Here is a 15,774-nt window from a genome sequence, read left to right on the forward strand (position 1 = left end):
GAACCGGATAACAATCAAAATAAAACTTTATTTTAATGAAATAAACAAACAAAATACTTGCCAGCAGTCTGTCACGGAACTGCTGGCTACTCAAAATAAAATATAAATACCTGCCAGCAGCCTCTCGTGGACGACTGCTGGCTTACCAAAATAAAATATAAAATACAAACAAAAGCAGGCCTGTTCCTGTTCCTAAAATAATAACAATCCACGATACAACATGCGCACCTGCTCTTAAAGGGTATGTTGGATGACGCTCTGATTGGTTTATTTCATGTTACACCCAAACCACACATGAATAATGTAGCTATTTCAGACCAAACCCTTATAATAAAATTAGCCTATCCCATCCCCTATGATAAAAGGTCTACAATAATTCTAATAATTTAATACATAAATTGGAAATGCTAAATCATCTTGATATTCATAGTTGATGCTTGTTTTGACAATATCTCTGGAAACATGATATCGTCAATAGGCGCAATATCGCAGATATTTAGTGTGAGCAGTGAAGTCGCTGGTCGATGATCGGACCGTATAGTGTGAGCACATAAATTCCTGAGATTTGCTTTTACATCGTATGCGCTTTACTCGTTCAGTGTGAGTACCGTTCTGAAACAGTGTACATGCCCGCCTTTACAGTAGCTACTGAACGCGTGTGACAACTTGCCCCGCGTCCCCTTTAGCATCAGTAGGAGGAGCGCGCGACTGATGCTGAGGGTCTGATTGGCTGAGAGGAAGAGCCCAGGACGGTCCTGACGCTCGCGCGCGCTCGCTCGCTCGCTCCTCACGCGGGTCAGACGCTCGTGGAGGTGATGTCATGTGTTTGACTGTCTGAAGACGCCGGACGGGCAGCTCTCCGCATCTCTCAGGTAAACGCGCTCTTTCTCTGACATGCTCCGTGTTTATGATGATGATGATGATGATGATGAGATTCGAGCACGTGCGGTTCTGATCGATCACAGGCCCGATGAGTTTATGGTTATTCACCGCGACATCGGCACCTGACGCGGGTTTTACTTCAGCTGGTCTCACACTTCGATTAAATCCTAAACTCGTGTAATTTGTGTGCATTAAGGCATTCATCTTAACGGTAGGCATGCGAATAACGACGAAGCAGAACTTTCTCGTGGGTGTTTCAGCAGCTGGAGCTCCTGTAGTTGCTCTGAATGACCGAACCGTCATCATCGATCCGGTTCCGAACCGAACCGGATCCTGTGCGCGCGCCCGTCATCTCTCGAACTCTTCAATAATCAAGTATTTCAAGGGAAAGAGCTTATCAGAACATGTAGCTGAGCAAAGCAAACTAAATATCACTTGTAAGAGCAGTTTTATTTCACATTTAGAATTCGTTTTAATCTGTGTTACTCTGTTACACATATAATATTTACACTATGTAATACTTTAAAGTCTACACAGAAAAGGAAACTGGTTTGCATAATAGTCAACATTAAATAAGAAAATTGACTAAATAATTTAAATAAATCAGATTTATTTCCTTAAATATACCTGTCTGCTAGAGAAAGCATGAGGTAAACCCCAGCGGCTGACTTTATATTGACATACATTGATCGCATACCTCCAAATATGCTTCTTTTATCACTTATTTCACACAAATAATTTTGCTTTAATGATATTCTGATATTTTTATTTTTTCAATTGTCATTGACTTTTGGGACACCTACACTCTTATAGGTCTTAAGAGGACCCTTTGGCTCATTGTGCCATATATTAGACATGGGAATATTAGTTGTTTGATAACTTATCGATATTCAGCCCATGTATTTCTTCATTGCTCTGTTGATGTGTCAGTTACAGTTGTTGGTGGATCGTCACATTAACCCTCTGGGGTTGTTCGGCCCAAATGGACCCGAAGAATTTAAATACATTTATTTTTTAAATCACAGCTTCCTCGGAATGGTGCGAAATTTGGTGACTTTGTTGGTATTTGGTATTTGAACACCTAAAAAAGTTGGGGACAGGATGTGAATAGTCTAAGTGGTTGAAAAAAAATAGTCACACTTGGGGTGTTCGGGTCCAAATGGACCCGCATGGAAAATGAATGGGAAATTGGCAAAAATGTGAAAGTACTGAGTTTTTTTGTGCGTACAATCTACAAATCAGCCACGATCTTCAACAAAAGCACACAACAGTGAAGGGGTGAATCTATAAAACATCAAGAGTGCAAAACAGACACATCCAGACACGCACATACACACACAAACACACCAAAAAAATTCAGATTATACATGTGTTTTGCATTTTTAAAATGCTCAGTTTGTCCACCAGATGGCATCCATCTCATTTCAAAAAATAGCTTTTATGAGGCCTAGACTTGACTCTAAAATGAAATACAGCTTAAAAAAAATAAAAAAATATATATATTTTTAAAATATTTTTTATATTATGTTCAATGGGGGGAAATTTTGTCATAATTATTGCATTAATACGAATTATAATTTTTTTTTTATTTTTGAAATTTTCTCAAAACACCAAAAAAGAAAAGAAAAAATATTATAAAAAACGAATTAAAAAAATCATGATTTTTTTTTTTTAATATGAATCCCGCCTTTTGGGTCCATTTGGACCCGAACACCCCGAGTGTGACTCTGAAACGAACAACCCCAGAGGGTTAAAGGGGTCATGACATGGATTTAGCAAAACAAAACACCAGTCACGAATTATAAGTCTTAAATGATAATTTTTCAAGAGAATTGTGGGAGGAGCTTGAGTTTGTTGCCCAGCGCTGTGTGTTTGATCCGCGAGATGCCTCAAAGCTTACGATACTCCTTTTTTATAAACTCTGATTGTATTCGTCTGAAAGAAGAAAGTCATATACACCTAGTGAGTACGTCATTGGCTGATGTTTGGGTGAACTATCCCAGTAATGGTAGAAAGTACGAACTCATAAAGAGTGTAAATGTTGCTAATATCCTCCATATAGTGTCCTCCTTCAGGTCTCTCACCCCGGCTTCACAGACGAGGCTTCAGAGTCCCAGACTAATGCATGTTTGAGCTGTTTTAACTCAAAGCACATGTTAAAATGTGTCAGTGCCTTTGTTTCGTCTCAAGATGCATAATCTGCATCTCGCGCTCGTTGTCGTCCTTTCGTGTGTCTGAACATGAGACATGCCTCTGAGGAGTTTGGGTGTAGAGGATGTGTGTTAGCAGCGGTCGCAGTCACGGAGGCGGGTTAGAGGTCGACCAGCGTGTGCGTTTATTAAGTCATGACTCACTTGATCAGATGCACATTTACACTTCAGCCTCTGAAGTTCAGCTTTTACCCTCTGGTGTAGGGCTGGGCGATATGGCCAAAAAATCATATCTCGATATTTTTTGGTCAAATGGCGATATACGATATATATCTCGGTACTTTCTACGTTTTCTATTTAGATAAAGAAAATCTTTATATTAAAAAAAAAAAAAAAAAATATATATATATATATATATATATATATATATATATATATATATTCACATTCGGCCCAATGATATCCTACAAACAATGTTGATATTGAAGGATATGGAAACAAATATAATATAGGCTATGCAATATATTATGTGCAAAAAGCTTTTGTTTTTATATTGACTAAAAGCCAAACTAAAAATGAAAATAAAAACAAAAACAAACGCACAAACTAATTATATTAGCCTGTATTTGATTACCCCATTATAATCACTTTCACTTTCATTAAAAATATATACTTGTAGGTTTAAAATTCCACATATGGCACATTTATTTTCTCCAACAACAAATATTTTAGCAATATGTTTATTTTAGTCAGAATTATTGCGTACTACGTAGTACTAATCACGCGCATGCGCGCGCCAGCGCTCGTTCAAGAAAGCATGAATTTTAGCGGAGATTCACTTGCAGAAGCTCGTCCTCTTCTGACATGGACATATTTGTTGTGAAATGGACATATTTGCTTTACTTTCTAACATTTACAGATGGAGAATATGTGTAAGTTGAGCACTGAGGAAAGCACCACATCTCAAACGCATTAAACAGCGCAAGTATATCTTTTCAGTCAGCAACAGTGTCTGTCAGAGCATTTGACAGGGCGGCAAGCTGCCTTAAACTTGTTAACTATATCAAAGTGATTTTGACGCAATTAATATAAGCTTGTGTCATGTTTAGGACAAATTGTACTACGTAGCCTAGCTACTTTCACTGCAGCAGCTCACACTGCAACCTCCGCTATTTTTCAGATGTGCTCATATCAAACTACTGTATCGATATAAACGGTATTGCCTCATTCCATATCGTTTCAAAAAATATAACGATACATCGTACATACTCGATATATCGCCCAGCCCTACTCTGGTGCTCTTCGTAAAAGAAAAAAAAATGTTTTTATATATATTTTGTTTACTTCATCGGAATGGTACGAGACTTGGTAAAGGTTTTGGCACCGGCAGTGTGAACACAAGAACAATCATGGCCCTGACTGGAGCAGGTTAAACGCTCCTGAAAGCAGCAGTCCCACTGGCGCTCCGGAGCGCACTGGAGATGAACTGAGAGCGCCCTCTAGTGGAAGCGTGAGCCGAACACACACTCGCTGAACACTCGCGAGATCAGTGCACATGGGCAACACACTGGTGTAGATTTATGGCTTTGATTTCCTCACAGATTTGGAGTAAAACATGTTTTAGAAAATATATATTTCATATAAAAATAGAATTTTTCACAATAAACGTAAAATTCTGTTACTTTTTAAAAAAACGTTTTCAATAATGTGTCAACCTGTCGCTCAAGATTTACCAACGTTTGTTGGAAATGTAATTATCAGGTCTATGCTAAAAAAGTGAATAAACGGCGTAAATATATTTTAGTACCATAAAATCCCCTAAAAATACAAAATATGAAATAAAAAACATTATCAAACTAAAATATAGAACATTCCTTTCATTGAAATAATAGAAAGAGTCTGTCATGTTTGAGCGCCGCGTGAGGATCACCTTAAGGCGAATCTCTCTCTCCTGTAGATGTTTGTGGATGTAGACTTGAATAATCGTTAGCGTAATCGGATGTCCAGTTAATGAGCGTGCCTGCAGCTCTTCCCCGTGTCCCCTGTCTCCTGCACTGGTTTCACTGGTGGAAGCTGCTGGTCTGTGATCAGTCTGTGTTCGGCTGAGGGCGGTCACTGGTGCATTGTGGGAAACCTGATCTCAGCCCTAAATATGACTTTCAGTGCTGCAGTCTAATCTGATTGATTCAATGATATTTCTCATATTTGAAAACACAAGTTCAAGTTACCACATTTTTAAGTAATCTAACTAAACTTTTTGTTACAGTGGATTGCACAGATGCCCATCACTTCAAAGATGTGTTTCAATTTGGCACCTGCTTTGTTTGTTATATGTAGTTGTTCTATAATGCATACTGTATTTAAAATATTAAATATTATAAGTCCTCCCATGGTGAAATCCAGCGTTTAATGTTGTTTATGTGTGTATGTGGTGTGTTTAATCCGCTTTAACACACACCGTGTGTAAGTTGATAAGTGGACAGTATTTCCTCCTTAAAACTGCAGTGAACCAAAGACAGTCTCAAACACACGCTTTGAAATCACTGACGTCACAAACGACCTTGTAACCAATCAGATCAACGTGTGATCGTCAACCAGTGGATCTCTGAGTGAGTGAGTGGAGGCGGGGCTCATCTGCATATTCATAAAACCACGCATACTAAATGAGGCGAGGGTGTCGAGTTACAGTAAAGATATTTTAAGGCTTTAATCTAGTGCAGGCCATTAAAAGTGCAATATTGCTTTTAAACCTGAAACTACATAATAAAATCTAAAGGATTAGTTCACTTTTAAAAAAAAAACTTTTGCTGATAATTTACTCACCCCCGTGTCATCCAAGATGTCCATGTCTTTCTATCTTCAGTCGAAAAGAAATTAAGGTTTTTGATGAAAACATTCCAGGATTTTCTCCATATAATGGACTTCAGAAATTTCAGTGCAAACTACAAACTGTTCAAAGGGTTTTAAACGACACCAGACGATGAATAAGGGTCTTATCAAGCAAAACGATCGCTCATTTAATAAATAAATAACAAAGTTTAAGTTTTATACGCTCAAATGCTCGCTGTCTTCGGTCTGTTGTCATGGAAACGGCATCGCAGAGGCCGAAGCGCCCGCTGCAGAACGAGCTACGCGAGTCAGAGGAGTCGGCCTTGTTTAAACACACGCGTGTTGTAATGATTAGAGACGCGTACCGCTGAGAAATGCACGTTTTTAGATGAAATCCTTATTAATAACATGAATGTAGTTCTTCTTGTTTGACACCGCTCTGTATTTGCTGAAGTGTGTTTTTGCCTGAATGGGCCCTGTTTTAACATTTTCAGTATAAGGAAATGTTAATTAAGTTTGATCAGAGACCCAGACAGCAAACTGACATTGAATCAACGTGGAAACGACGTTGATTTTGCTCATCGAATTAACGTTGAACCAACGTCAGACGCGGCATTCTTCAAAGCTAAATGAAAATCGAAAATTGGTTTGCTTTCATAACGTTGAAACAACGCGTTGATTTCAAGTTGATTTTCCGTTAGTTTTGAAAGAATGACGCGTCTGACGTTGGTTCAACGTTAATTCGATGAGCAAAACCATGTCAGATCAACGTTGTTTCGATGTCATATTTCCACGTTGATTCAATGTCAGTTTGCTATCTGGGAGAGTGTCTAATATAGGGAGAACTCCTAGTCCCAGTAAACGTCCGGCTCCTGCACTGGCTGCAGTTCCACTCCGGCTCCACATGAGGGCGCTCACAGGACGAATGGACGTCTATGGAGATATACCCCTCAAAATCCACTTTTCTCAGGATACAATTTTTTGTCTAGTAATTTGAATGTTGTATTCGAAATGAGATGCAGATTTTTTTAACCAGATGTTAGATGTTTTTAGAGTCACTTATTTGCTTTAAAAAGTCTTTTAAAATGTCAATGGCGTCATACACATCGTACGACCAGAGACCTGCTTTACGGCAATCCTTCAGTCACTTTGGTGCGTTCGCGCTCTGCACTTTCTGTTCTAGAGCTGTTCGAACGAATTCCGAAATTCGAATATAATTAGAATATTAAAAAAAATCAATACTATTCAAATGCTAAAGTTACTATTCGAATATTGCTTTTATATATATTTAAAAATAAATATATACTTCCGAGGTGGTTTGTGACGTCAGCGATTTCAAACCGTGTGTTTGAGGCTGTCTTTGGTTCACTCCAGTTTTAAGGAGGAAATACTGTCCACTTATCAACTTACACATGGTGTGTGTTAGAGCGGATTAAAAACACCACACACTGGATTTCACCACAGGGCGACTTTAAAATCATAAAACAGCTGGAAGAAGCTTCATTTGTGAGAAGTTTGAAGTCTCATTCAGATGTAGCTTGTTTGTCACACCAAAAATATCTAGACGTTTGAAGACCTCTCCTTCTGCCCTTCACATCCCAGAATCCCCAGAGCCTGGCGTTTGGCCCCGGAGCGCGAGACCACTGATGGACCTGACGGACCTCGCTGAGGTAGGTTCACGCCCAGGTCATTAATGAAGTTGTGATTGTCCTGTTGTGTTTGCCCTGGAGCACGCAGCAAAGTCTTCACTGAGGTGTCTGCGGATATCATCCTTCATGAAAATAAAGCAGGATTATAACATTCATTTAGAACAGCTCAAACGCTCCTCATCCTAATATTGTGCTATTAATTTGAATGGGAGGTTTCTGTTTAAGGGTTTAGGACCACCTCAGGATGACACATGGCCCCTTCCTTTTAATCATGCTTTGAGTGAATGATGATTGTCGTAGCTCTAGTCTATTCTGGTTGTAAGACTTGAGTTTAGCTGAGCTGTAGTTACGACTGTTATTACAGTCCTCCATGTCATCTAGTTTTACTAGTTCACTTCACAAAGTTTGCATTTGGTTTATTAGTAAGCAGTTGGTCTGTGATGTCTATCTTTTTGGTCAAGCACAGATATATTCTCATTATGTAAATTAGATTATATCGCAGCATTGTTCAATTCTTGATTCTGATTTGTTGATGATGAAAGGCTGTGGATTATTACTCTATATTTGAGTAATTCCAGGTGTTTTCAGCACAATCGATTCAGACTAAGAACAGTGGCTTGGGGAGAAAGTAGAGATACATTTTTCTGTAGATTAACACATTATATTTGTTAAGTGTGAAATGAGTGGTATAATTGTGTCTGGACGGCTGAATTGATGAACTGAATGTTTCTGCTTGGTGCCGAGCCATATCACCACCATTTATTTTCCATAATAATTCAGCAGGTCATCTTTCTCATTTCATGGGAATTATACAGGATAGTACTGCAAAAATAAATGATAACAGATAGGTATTGATTTTTTGGTATTTATATTTTGCCTGTCAAGGCTTTGACATTTTTTGCAGTGCTGTGTGATTGCCTATGATTGCCACGGAAATGTAAAATCAGATAAATATATATACGTATTCTAAAAGTTTTTATACAAATTACCATTTGAATTACACCGTACAACGTGTTCTGTTATTTAACTAGTCCATAATCGTAGTCGAAAACAGGCAAAGGTAGAAACAGAGGAAACCAGGCAGTAGATCCAAAAGCAGGAGAGGGTTTTACCAGCATTACTCCACACAAGACTTCGCAACGAATGACTGAGAGAACCAGGCACATATAGGGTGAGGTAATGAGCTAATGAGACACAACTGTTAACCATCATGGATGATTAGACTGATTAGAGTCCGTGCAAGAATAACACGGCCATGTGATGAGTGCGAGCAAGGTTTGTTGTCCACAGACACCTGATCCTATTGAACTGAAACTCTAACGACGTTGTGTGTTAGGAGGTCACCATCCTGTTTGCCTGCTGTTTACTACAGTAATGTTAATGATGTTAAATAATTATGAAACAAACTAATTCAATTCCAGCCCTACAGAAGACAATAATGTCTCATTCAGCTCAGTGTTTTTAGTTCAGATTAATAAGTGTGTTGATGTTTCATAAGTGATGAGCTCCGATTCAGCAGAGAAACTCTTCACTATAATATACAACTCATTTTAAAAATTATAATAGGAATAAATTACTATATAATTTAAGCAGTTGTGCAACACTTTAATTGGCAAATAAAATTAATAAAAATGCATGCTGTTGTAAAGAAACTATTTTTTTATGTTGTTGTAAATTATTTAGACATGCTTTTTGATGATTAAAATGTACACTGTAAAAAAATATTTTCATTATTTGTTATCACAACGTTTGATCTTTTGTCAAATCCATTTAGATAATTAATGTGGTTCAGATTACATAATATTTTAAGTTTTTATTAATATGCTTAATTGCGTGAACTAAAATTTTTAATTTCAATGAACTCGGCATTTTAAGGCAACCAGGTAAGTTACCTTTTTAAAGTTAAACCATCAATATTTTTTTACAGTGTAACTAACCCATTAAAAACCATAAACAAGTGAAAACATGCAGCGTTTTATGCTTTCACAGATCGGTTTTGTCGCGTAACATCCTCAACCCAAATAAATCAGAGTTACTGAAATACTTGGTGTACTCCAAGACACTCTCTAAAATTGCAATATGCATCAAATCCTTAGCCAAGCATTGTGATAAGATCACATTACAGTTATCTGGCGAGCCCCACTCATGCCTCACACACACACACACACACACACAAATGAGTCGGAGGAGGATGTAATGTACAATTTAAAAAGCAATAAAGAAAATCCCATCTGGCTTCCAATACAGGATTGCTAATGGAAGAAAGAGTTTGAAGGCCTTAAACAAACACACCCTCCATTAGTCTATTGATGAGCTGTAATGATAATGGCTCATGTCTCAGATCACAGTTTACAGCGCACACACTTCTGCTGAAGGAGGACTGATAATAGACCATGCCATTTATATCGGGAATCTACAGTACTACTATTAATAGAAGAAAAACATCTGTCAAGCCTATCTGGACTAGGATATATCACACAAATCAACTCAAAATACAACACACTAACAGAACAAAGTCACTTCCCACAATGGTGCAAGCTATTGTCTTAGCTAAGATTATCTTAGCATGAAAAGTAGCTGGTTTTAAACACATTAAAAATAGTGATTTTGGCCATTCCAACTTTAGAGGTTTTGACCTTTTCAACTGTATCACACAATTTTTGTCATCATAATTTGGATAATACTTTTATTTTAAATAACTTATGAGTGAAATCGTGTTTAAAACCACAATCAACAGTTACTTTTTGTTTATTGTCTACTTCGTGAGTGGAAGCATCAAATGAGAGCCTTTTGTTTTTAAGGGTGGCAAATCGGTCTATCACTCTCAGGAGTGAAGCACTAAAGGACCTTTCACACGAGCAGCTGCTCACAGGCACTGCAAGGGCAATGGTTGCCCTCAGAGAGAAAAACATGTCTGGGTCAAGGAGGTTGTGCACAGCTAACATGTCTTGGGGTGGACATCCAGACTCTGTTTTGCGGTCAAGTAAGTTTTTTGCTACGAGAACCTCATCTGTTTTCAAGTCAGTGCCGTAGTGCCTGGCTAGCTCATCCGGATTCACTAAGAAGTTCTCAGATTTAGGGCTGCATGCCTGGATGCCTTTTAAGAGCCCTGAATGTACAATTGAAAACCTTATTTCAAGCTCACTAACCATCCTGTCCACGCATCAACTCGGTACCTGAACCCAAGGTTGTCTCCAACACAAAAGCCTCCATTCCAACATGACATCATGACTTTTGCGTTAACATACACGCCAATTTCGAGTCAAGTGGCGTGTTATCTCGACGCATTTTGAGCGATCCGCGTGTATGTGTGTTTGTCTACGCTATTAACGTCTGCGTCATTCTGCGTGTCCGTACAAGCCGTCAAATGTCTGACCAAAACAAAGCAAAATGTAGATCTACATCTGGGGAGCTATGTTTTCTTTCCTAGGATGGTAAGGGAACAGTCATAAATGCCATTAACTCCAGTGACGGGTAGGTTTAGGGACGGGGTTGAGGTAAGTCATATATTTATATATACAGTAATAACGTTAAGTCAACTGCGTTCATAAACACCCTGAAAGGCGATTATGCGTCTTGATAGCACGCCAAAAATGGAAATACGAATTGGCGTGTCATACACACACTACTTCATGAGATCAGTCTGTCCATTTTCTTCTTATTATGCAGTTTCTTAGCATGTGGTTCTGGTATACTGTGTGTGTGTGGCACATGGCCTTGGTTCTCTCATACAGGTCTGTGGCAAAGGCATCTGTGTGTTCGCCCCTCAGTGTGTCACAGACAGCTTCTCCTTCTGTAGGAGCTTGTGGAGTCCTTGAGTTACGGACAGAAGTTCCTGAAACATCAGTAGTGCATACAGCAAAGCTCTACAAGTTCTCAACAGACCAACAACAATGGGGGATCCAGTGACAGAGACACACTCAGAAATGGAAGGTAATGCCTCAAGAATGGCATTAATGGATCACAGTTGGCACGCCCAGCGAGTGTTTGAATTTTGTACGAGCTCAACTGCTGTCAATCCAAGCTTGGACTGAGCCTCTATGAACTTATGATGATTGACTAGAGAGGTGCTGAAAAATGAACACACACTCCAACAAGCTGAAATCTCCACAGCCTCTGAAACAGCCCTGCAATTATCGCCCAACAACGCTAGGTTTAGCTCATGGGTATAACAATGCACATATGGCGCTTTTCCACTACACAGTACCAGCTCGACTTGACTCGACTCGGCTCGGCTCGCCTTTGTTTGGTTTTCCACTGTGTAAGAGTTGAACCTGTTCCTGCTTTCGGGTACTTTTTTTGTACCACCTCCGGCGAGGTTCTGAACGAGCTGAGGCGATACTAAAATGTGACGTGAAAATGCCGACTGCTGATTGGTCAGAGAGAATCGTCACCATTCACTGCGTCATCATTACACGCGCCAGATGGAGTCTCCAGAATAACCCCGCCAGTTTTAAATAGTTTGTCAAACGAGGAGGTGCAGACTTTCCTTTGTTTGGTGGCCGAAGAGAGGATCCTGCGAGAGATTGATAGGGCAACGAGGAACGAAAGGCGTCGCTATGACGACCGGGTACTATTTGTGGTGGTACTGTCTGCAATGGAAAACGGAACGAAAAGCGAGCTGAGTCGAGCCGAGACGAGCTGGTGCTGGTAATGGAAATGCGCCAATAGATAGCCTTAGCATGGAGCTTTCTAAAATATGCTTAAACACTTCCAGTGGACCCACTCATAACAGCTGCCCATCATATGCTTGTGCTACACCATTCTTCTGGATCTGCTGCTGCAGCTCGTTGGCTATGACTATATCTAAGAGCTAGGAAACGTTCCTTATCTTGCCCCTCTGACACGTACCAGCCAGCAGTTCTGACCGTGCATCTAGGTTAGCCATAATGCATAAATTTTGGATTTGTCATCTCAGATACAATGACATTGGTCACTTCTTGAGCACAGCAATCAATAATCTCGTTCTGAGATGTTGGCGAGATAAAGGAAGCATTTGATGGAGGTTTATATTTTTTGAAGGAACTCCTTTAAAGGCCTTATAAATGCAAGAAAGTAGCCTCTGTTTGGTTCATCTTCGTCTGTAATACCACGAAAGGGGATTCCCTGTCTTCCTAACATGGAAGTGACTGCCACAATTGGCCTTATCTGCTATCTAACTTGCATTTCAGATGCTATCATCTGTGCAACATCACCCTGTCGGCTAGTTGTCTGGTAGCTTTTCCATGCAACAACACTTACAGTATGTGTGTGTGCCATCTCATGCTTGTCAAATATAAGCAAAGGCTTTCTTTCAGTTCTTGCAACCACTACTGACCAAAGCATCATGTTTTATGTTTTTGCCAAACACTTGACCAGTTGTTCTTTTCAAACCAGCTGTGGTGAAATGACCTGTTGTGTGTACCAAAGCTGTCTTGTGGGTAGCTCTTCAGCTTCACCTGTCGGGCCCTGTATCTTTGTCACCTTAATCAAATTACTGGAAGACGTTGCTGCAGTTGCTTCTTCATTTTCTTTCTGTAGGTCTGTTTGCTCCTCCCTGGATCAGTTTGATCCTTCTTTATTTCCATTTGCAGCTGCTTGCCCTTGTAAAGGCTCTGTTTCCTCCACACGACGTTAGACTGTTCCTCAAGTGTGTTGAGCAGATGGTGACAGTCTCTGTGAAGAACAGCTTTATTTCTGTGCTGTGATTCTCTGTTTGTGCTGATGACAGACGTTCGTTGTTCAGCATCATGTGGTGTCAGCTAAATGTATGTGGTTCTCCAATTCTAGAAATAGTTATATTGCTCTTTGAACTTGATTACATTAGTGTCAGGGTAGAAATACCTGGGCATCATAATTGATGACACATTACATTTTTAATTACTTGAAACAAAAATGAAAGAAGAAGCTCGGATTTTATTTTTGAAATAAGTCTTGCTTTTCATTTAATGCAAAGAAGAAGCTTGTATCTGCGATTCTTGACTATGGGGATGTAGTGTATCAGCATACTCCTTATCTTCTTGCCTCGATGGATGCTCTGTATCATTGTTTATTACGGATTGTACATTTGCTACACATCATTGTGCATTATATAGCAGAGTTGCTTGGTCTTCTGCTGTTTGAAGGAAAATGCATTTTGGAAAAGTAAAGGAAAAGCAATTTGTTTGTTTTTTACCACCTTATCTCTGTTGTATGATTGAACAAAAAGCAGTTGCGTTCTCTTCATTGCGTTCACAGTCTTATTACAGTCTCCATGTACTTAATCTGGCTAAAACAGCTTTTTAATCCGCTGCACCTTCAGAATGAGACGCTCTCCAAATGAAACTGAGGCTAAATCATTTGTTGTCTTTCAGAAATGTTAAAACACTTATGCAAGCACTAGTAAACACATTTAGTGATTTGCAAATGCTTCTAAGATTGTACTTTTAATGATATCTTATTGTGTGTTGGGTATTTGTATAACTGGGCCGCATCTTGGCCAGGACACTCCTGTAAAAGAGATTTTAATCTCAGTGAGGTTAAATAAAGGTAAACATTTTCCGTCATTTGTGAAACTACAGAATCTCCGCAGGAGAGGTAGATATAAGCAGTTAAACCTTTTTTCAAGTCATCATACACAATCCTTGATATTAAGAAACCTTTATAATGACCATTTGTGTTTTTAAAACCCTTTGGATGAACGCAAGCAGAGTGATGAACATCCGTCCCTATTCCTCGAATAGTCTTGTCATGCGCTTTCGTATCTCTGCGTTGGTTTTTAAGTAGGACTGTAACCATCCTCGTTTCTCCGGTGCATTGATTACAAATCCTGCCAGTATGTATCGATCTTGAAACATAGATTTCTGGGTAATAAATTAAAATGCTAAAAATCGAATTAAACGGAGCTCTTTTGCTTACAGCGGACTCTCAATAGAGCCATATTCACACACAAACCGTTGATAAAGCTGCGTGACACACAACGCTTTCACTGTACAGAAGGCCTTTCATGGTTTTATGTTGCTATAATAAAATAGAGCCATTTTCCTGCTATCATTGTTTAATTGATTAATTGGCTCTTTTTTCTTTTCTTTTTTTTACATATGAGACTGTGTAATGCATTAGATAATAAATATAATATTTGGATTCATTTACTGACTCAGGGGTTCCCACTTTAAATCAAGACAATTCAAACCAAGAAAACTATTTTCCTTGGTCTAAAATAGTGTACTGGCACAACCTGCATGTACATGCTTTCAAATTGCTTTGTACAATATACAAACTTAAGTAGTTTTTTTTTCTTTTTCTAACCCTTGACACAATAGCAACTAAAAACTAGAAAAAGTTTGCCGAGACAAACTTTAGTTGGCTTGTGAAAGTTTGGATCAGAAAGTTTGAAGAAATTTCAAGTAGTTTGAAGTTTAAATTAGTCTAAAGTTAAATTAGTCAGAAAGAGATTTTTTGATCCTTAAGAACATTTTAACAATAGATTAAACAAAAAAGAAGCAATTTTGTTTTTAGTTTTCTCCCCCCTGCTGTCCCAAACCCGTACCGTTACACCCCAAATATACAGAAATAAGATGCGGAAATAAGTGGTTGACATAAGACCCTACCAACAAGTGGGAACACTCATGCATATGGTGTGGGAATGTGAGAGGGTTTGTGAGTTTTGGGAAAAGATCACATCAGTACTGTCTGATATGATAGGAAAAGATATACCAGCTGTGCTCCTTGGAAATGATGATTCATATTTAGGTTTAGCTAAATTAGAAAGAAAGATCTGGTCTAACATCTGCCAAAAAGATGGGGGGCTGGGGGGTTCATAGGGGCAGTTTTTGTTCAGTTATAATAAGAAACCTTTGGGTAATTGTATGAGATATGAAAAATCAATAAAAAAATTAATTACCCTTCGAATTGCACAAACTGAAATTGAAAATAGGCCCGATGGAAACACGCAAAAACTCTCATATATCGCAAAAAAGATTTTCATATAGTGACGCTTTTGACATTTCGTCTACATCAAACGCACATGGCACCCTTTAGCGTCAATATGAGATGAAGATATATATGGGGAAGAAGGCGCCTCCTAGTGGTCTAACCCTAACACTACCGCAGACCTAAACCTACCCATAACCGAAGCGTGTTATATTGACGCTAAAGGGTGCCATGAGCGTTGGATGTATACGCATTGTCACTATATGACGCCCTAGGATGAGAATGCGTTGGGTTTCAGGCAGTTCAAAAAAGGAATATTTGGAAAAACTGCAAAAAAACAACAGATTTTGTGCACTTACAAGTCACCTGACATA

At 38.9% G+C, this 15,774-nt stretch overlaps 1 protein-coding gene across 1 annotated transcript in view; it reads left to right on the forward strand.

Annotated features, from left to right (window-relative positions):
• The first annotated feature begins 726 nt into the window (after window positions 1-726).
• The window catches only part of LOC120464473 (schwannomin-interacting protein 1-like), a 192,895-nt gene continuing 177,847 nt past the window's right edge, over window positions 727-15,774 (forward strand). The window contains exons 1-2 of the mRNA XM_089120828.1: window positions 727-872; window positions 7,464-7,531. Of these exons, the coding sequence (XP_088976954.1) occupies window positions 7,508-7,531 (24 nt within the window). The 5' untranslated portion in view covers window positions 727-872; window positions 7,464-7,507. The remainder of the gene's footprint in view (window positions 873-7,463; window positions 7,532-15,774) is intronic.

The sequence above is a fragment of the Pimephales promelas genome, chromosome 16, assembly GCF_988280905.1.
Source record: "Pimephales promelas chromosome 16, fPimPro1.hap1.1, whole genome shotgun sequence".
NCBI lineage: Eukaryota > Metazoa > Chordata > Actinopteri > Cypriniformes > Leuciscidae > Pimephales > Pimephales promelas.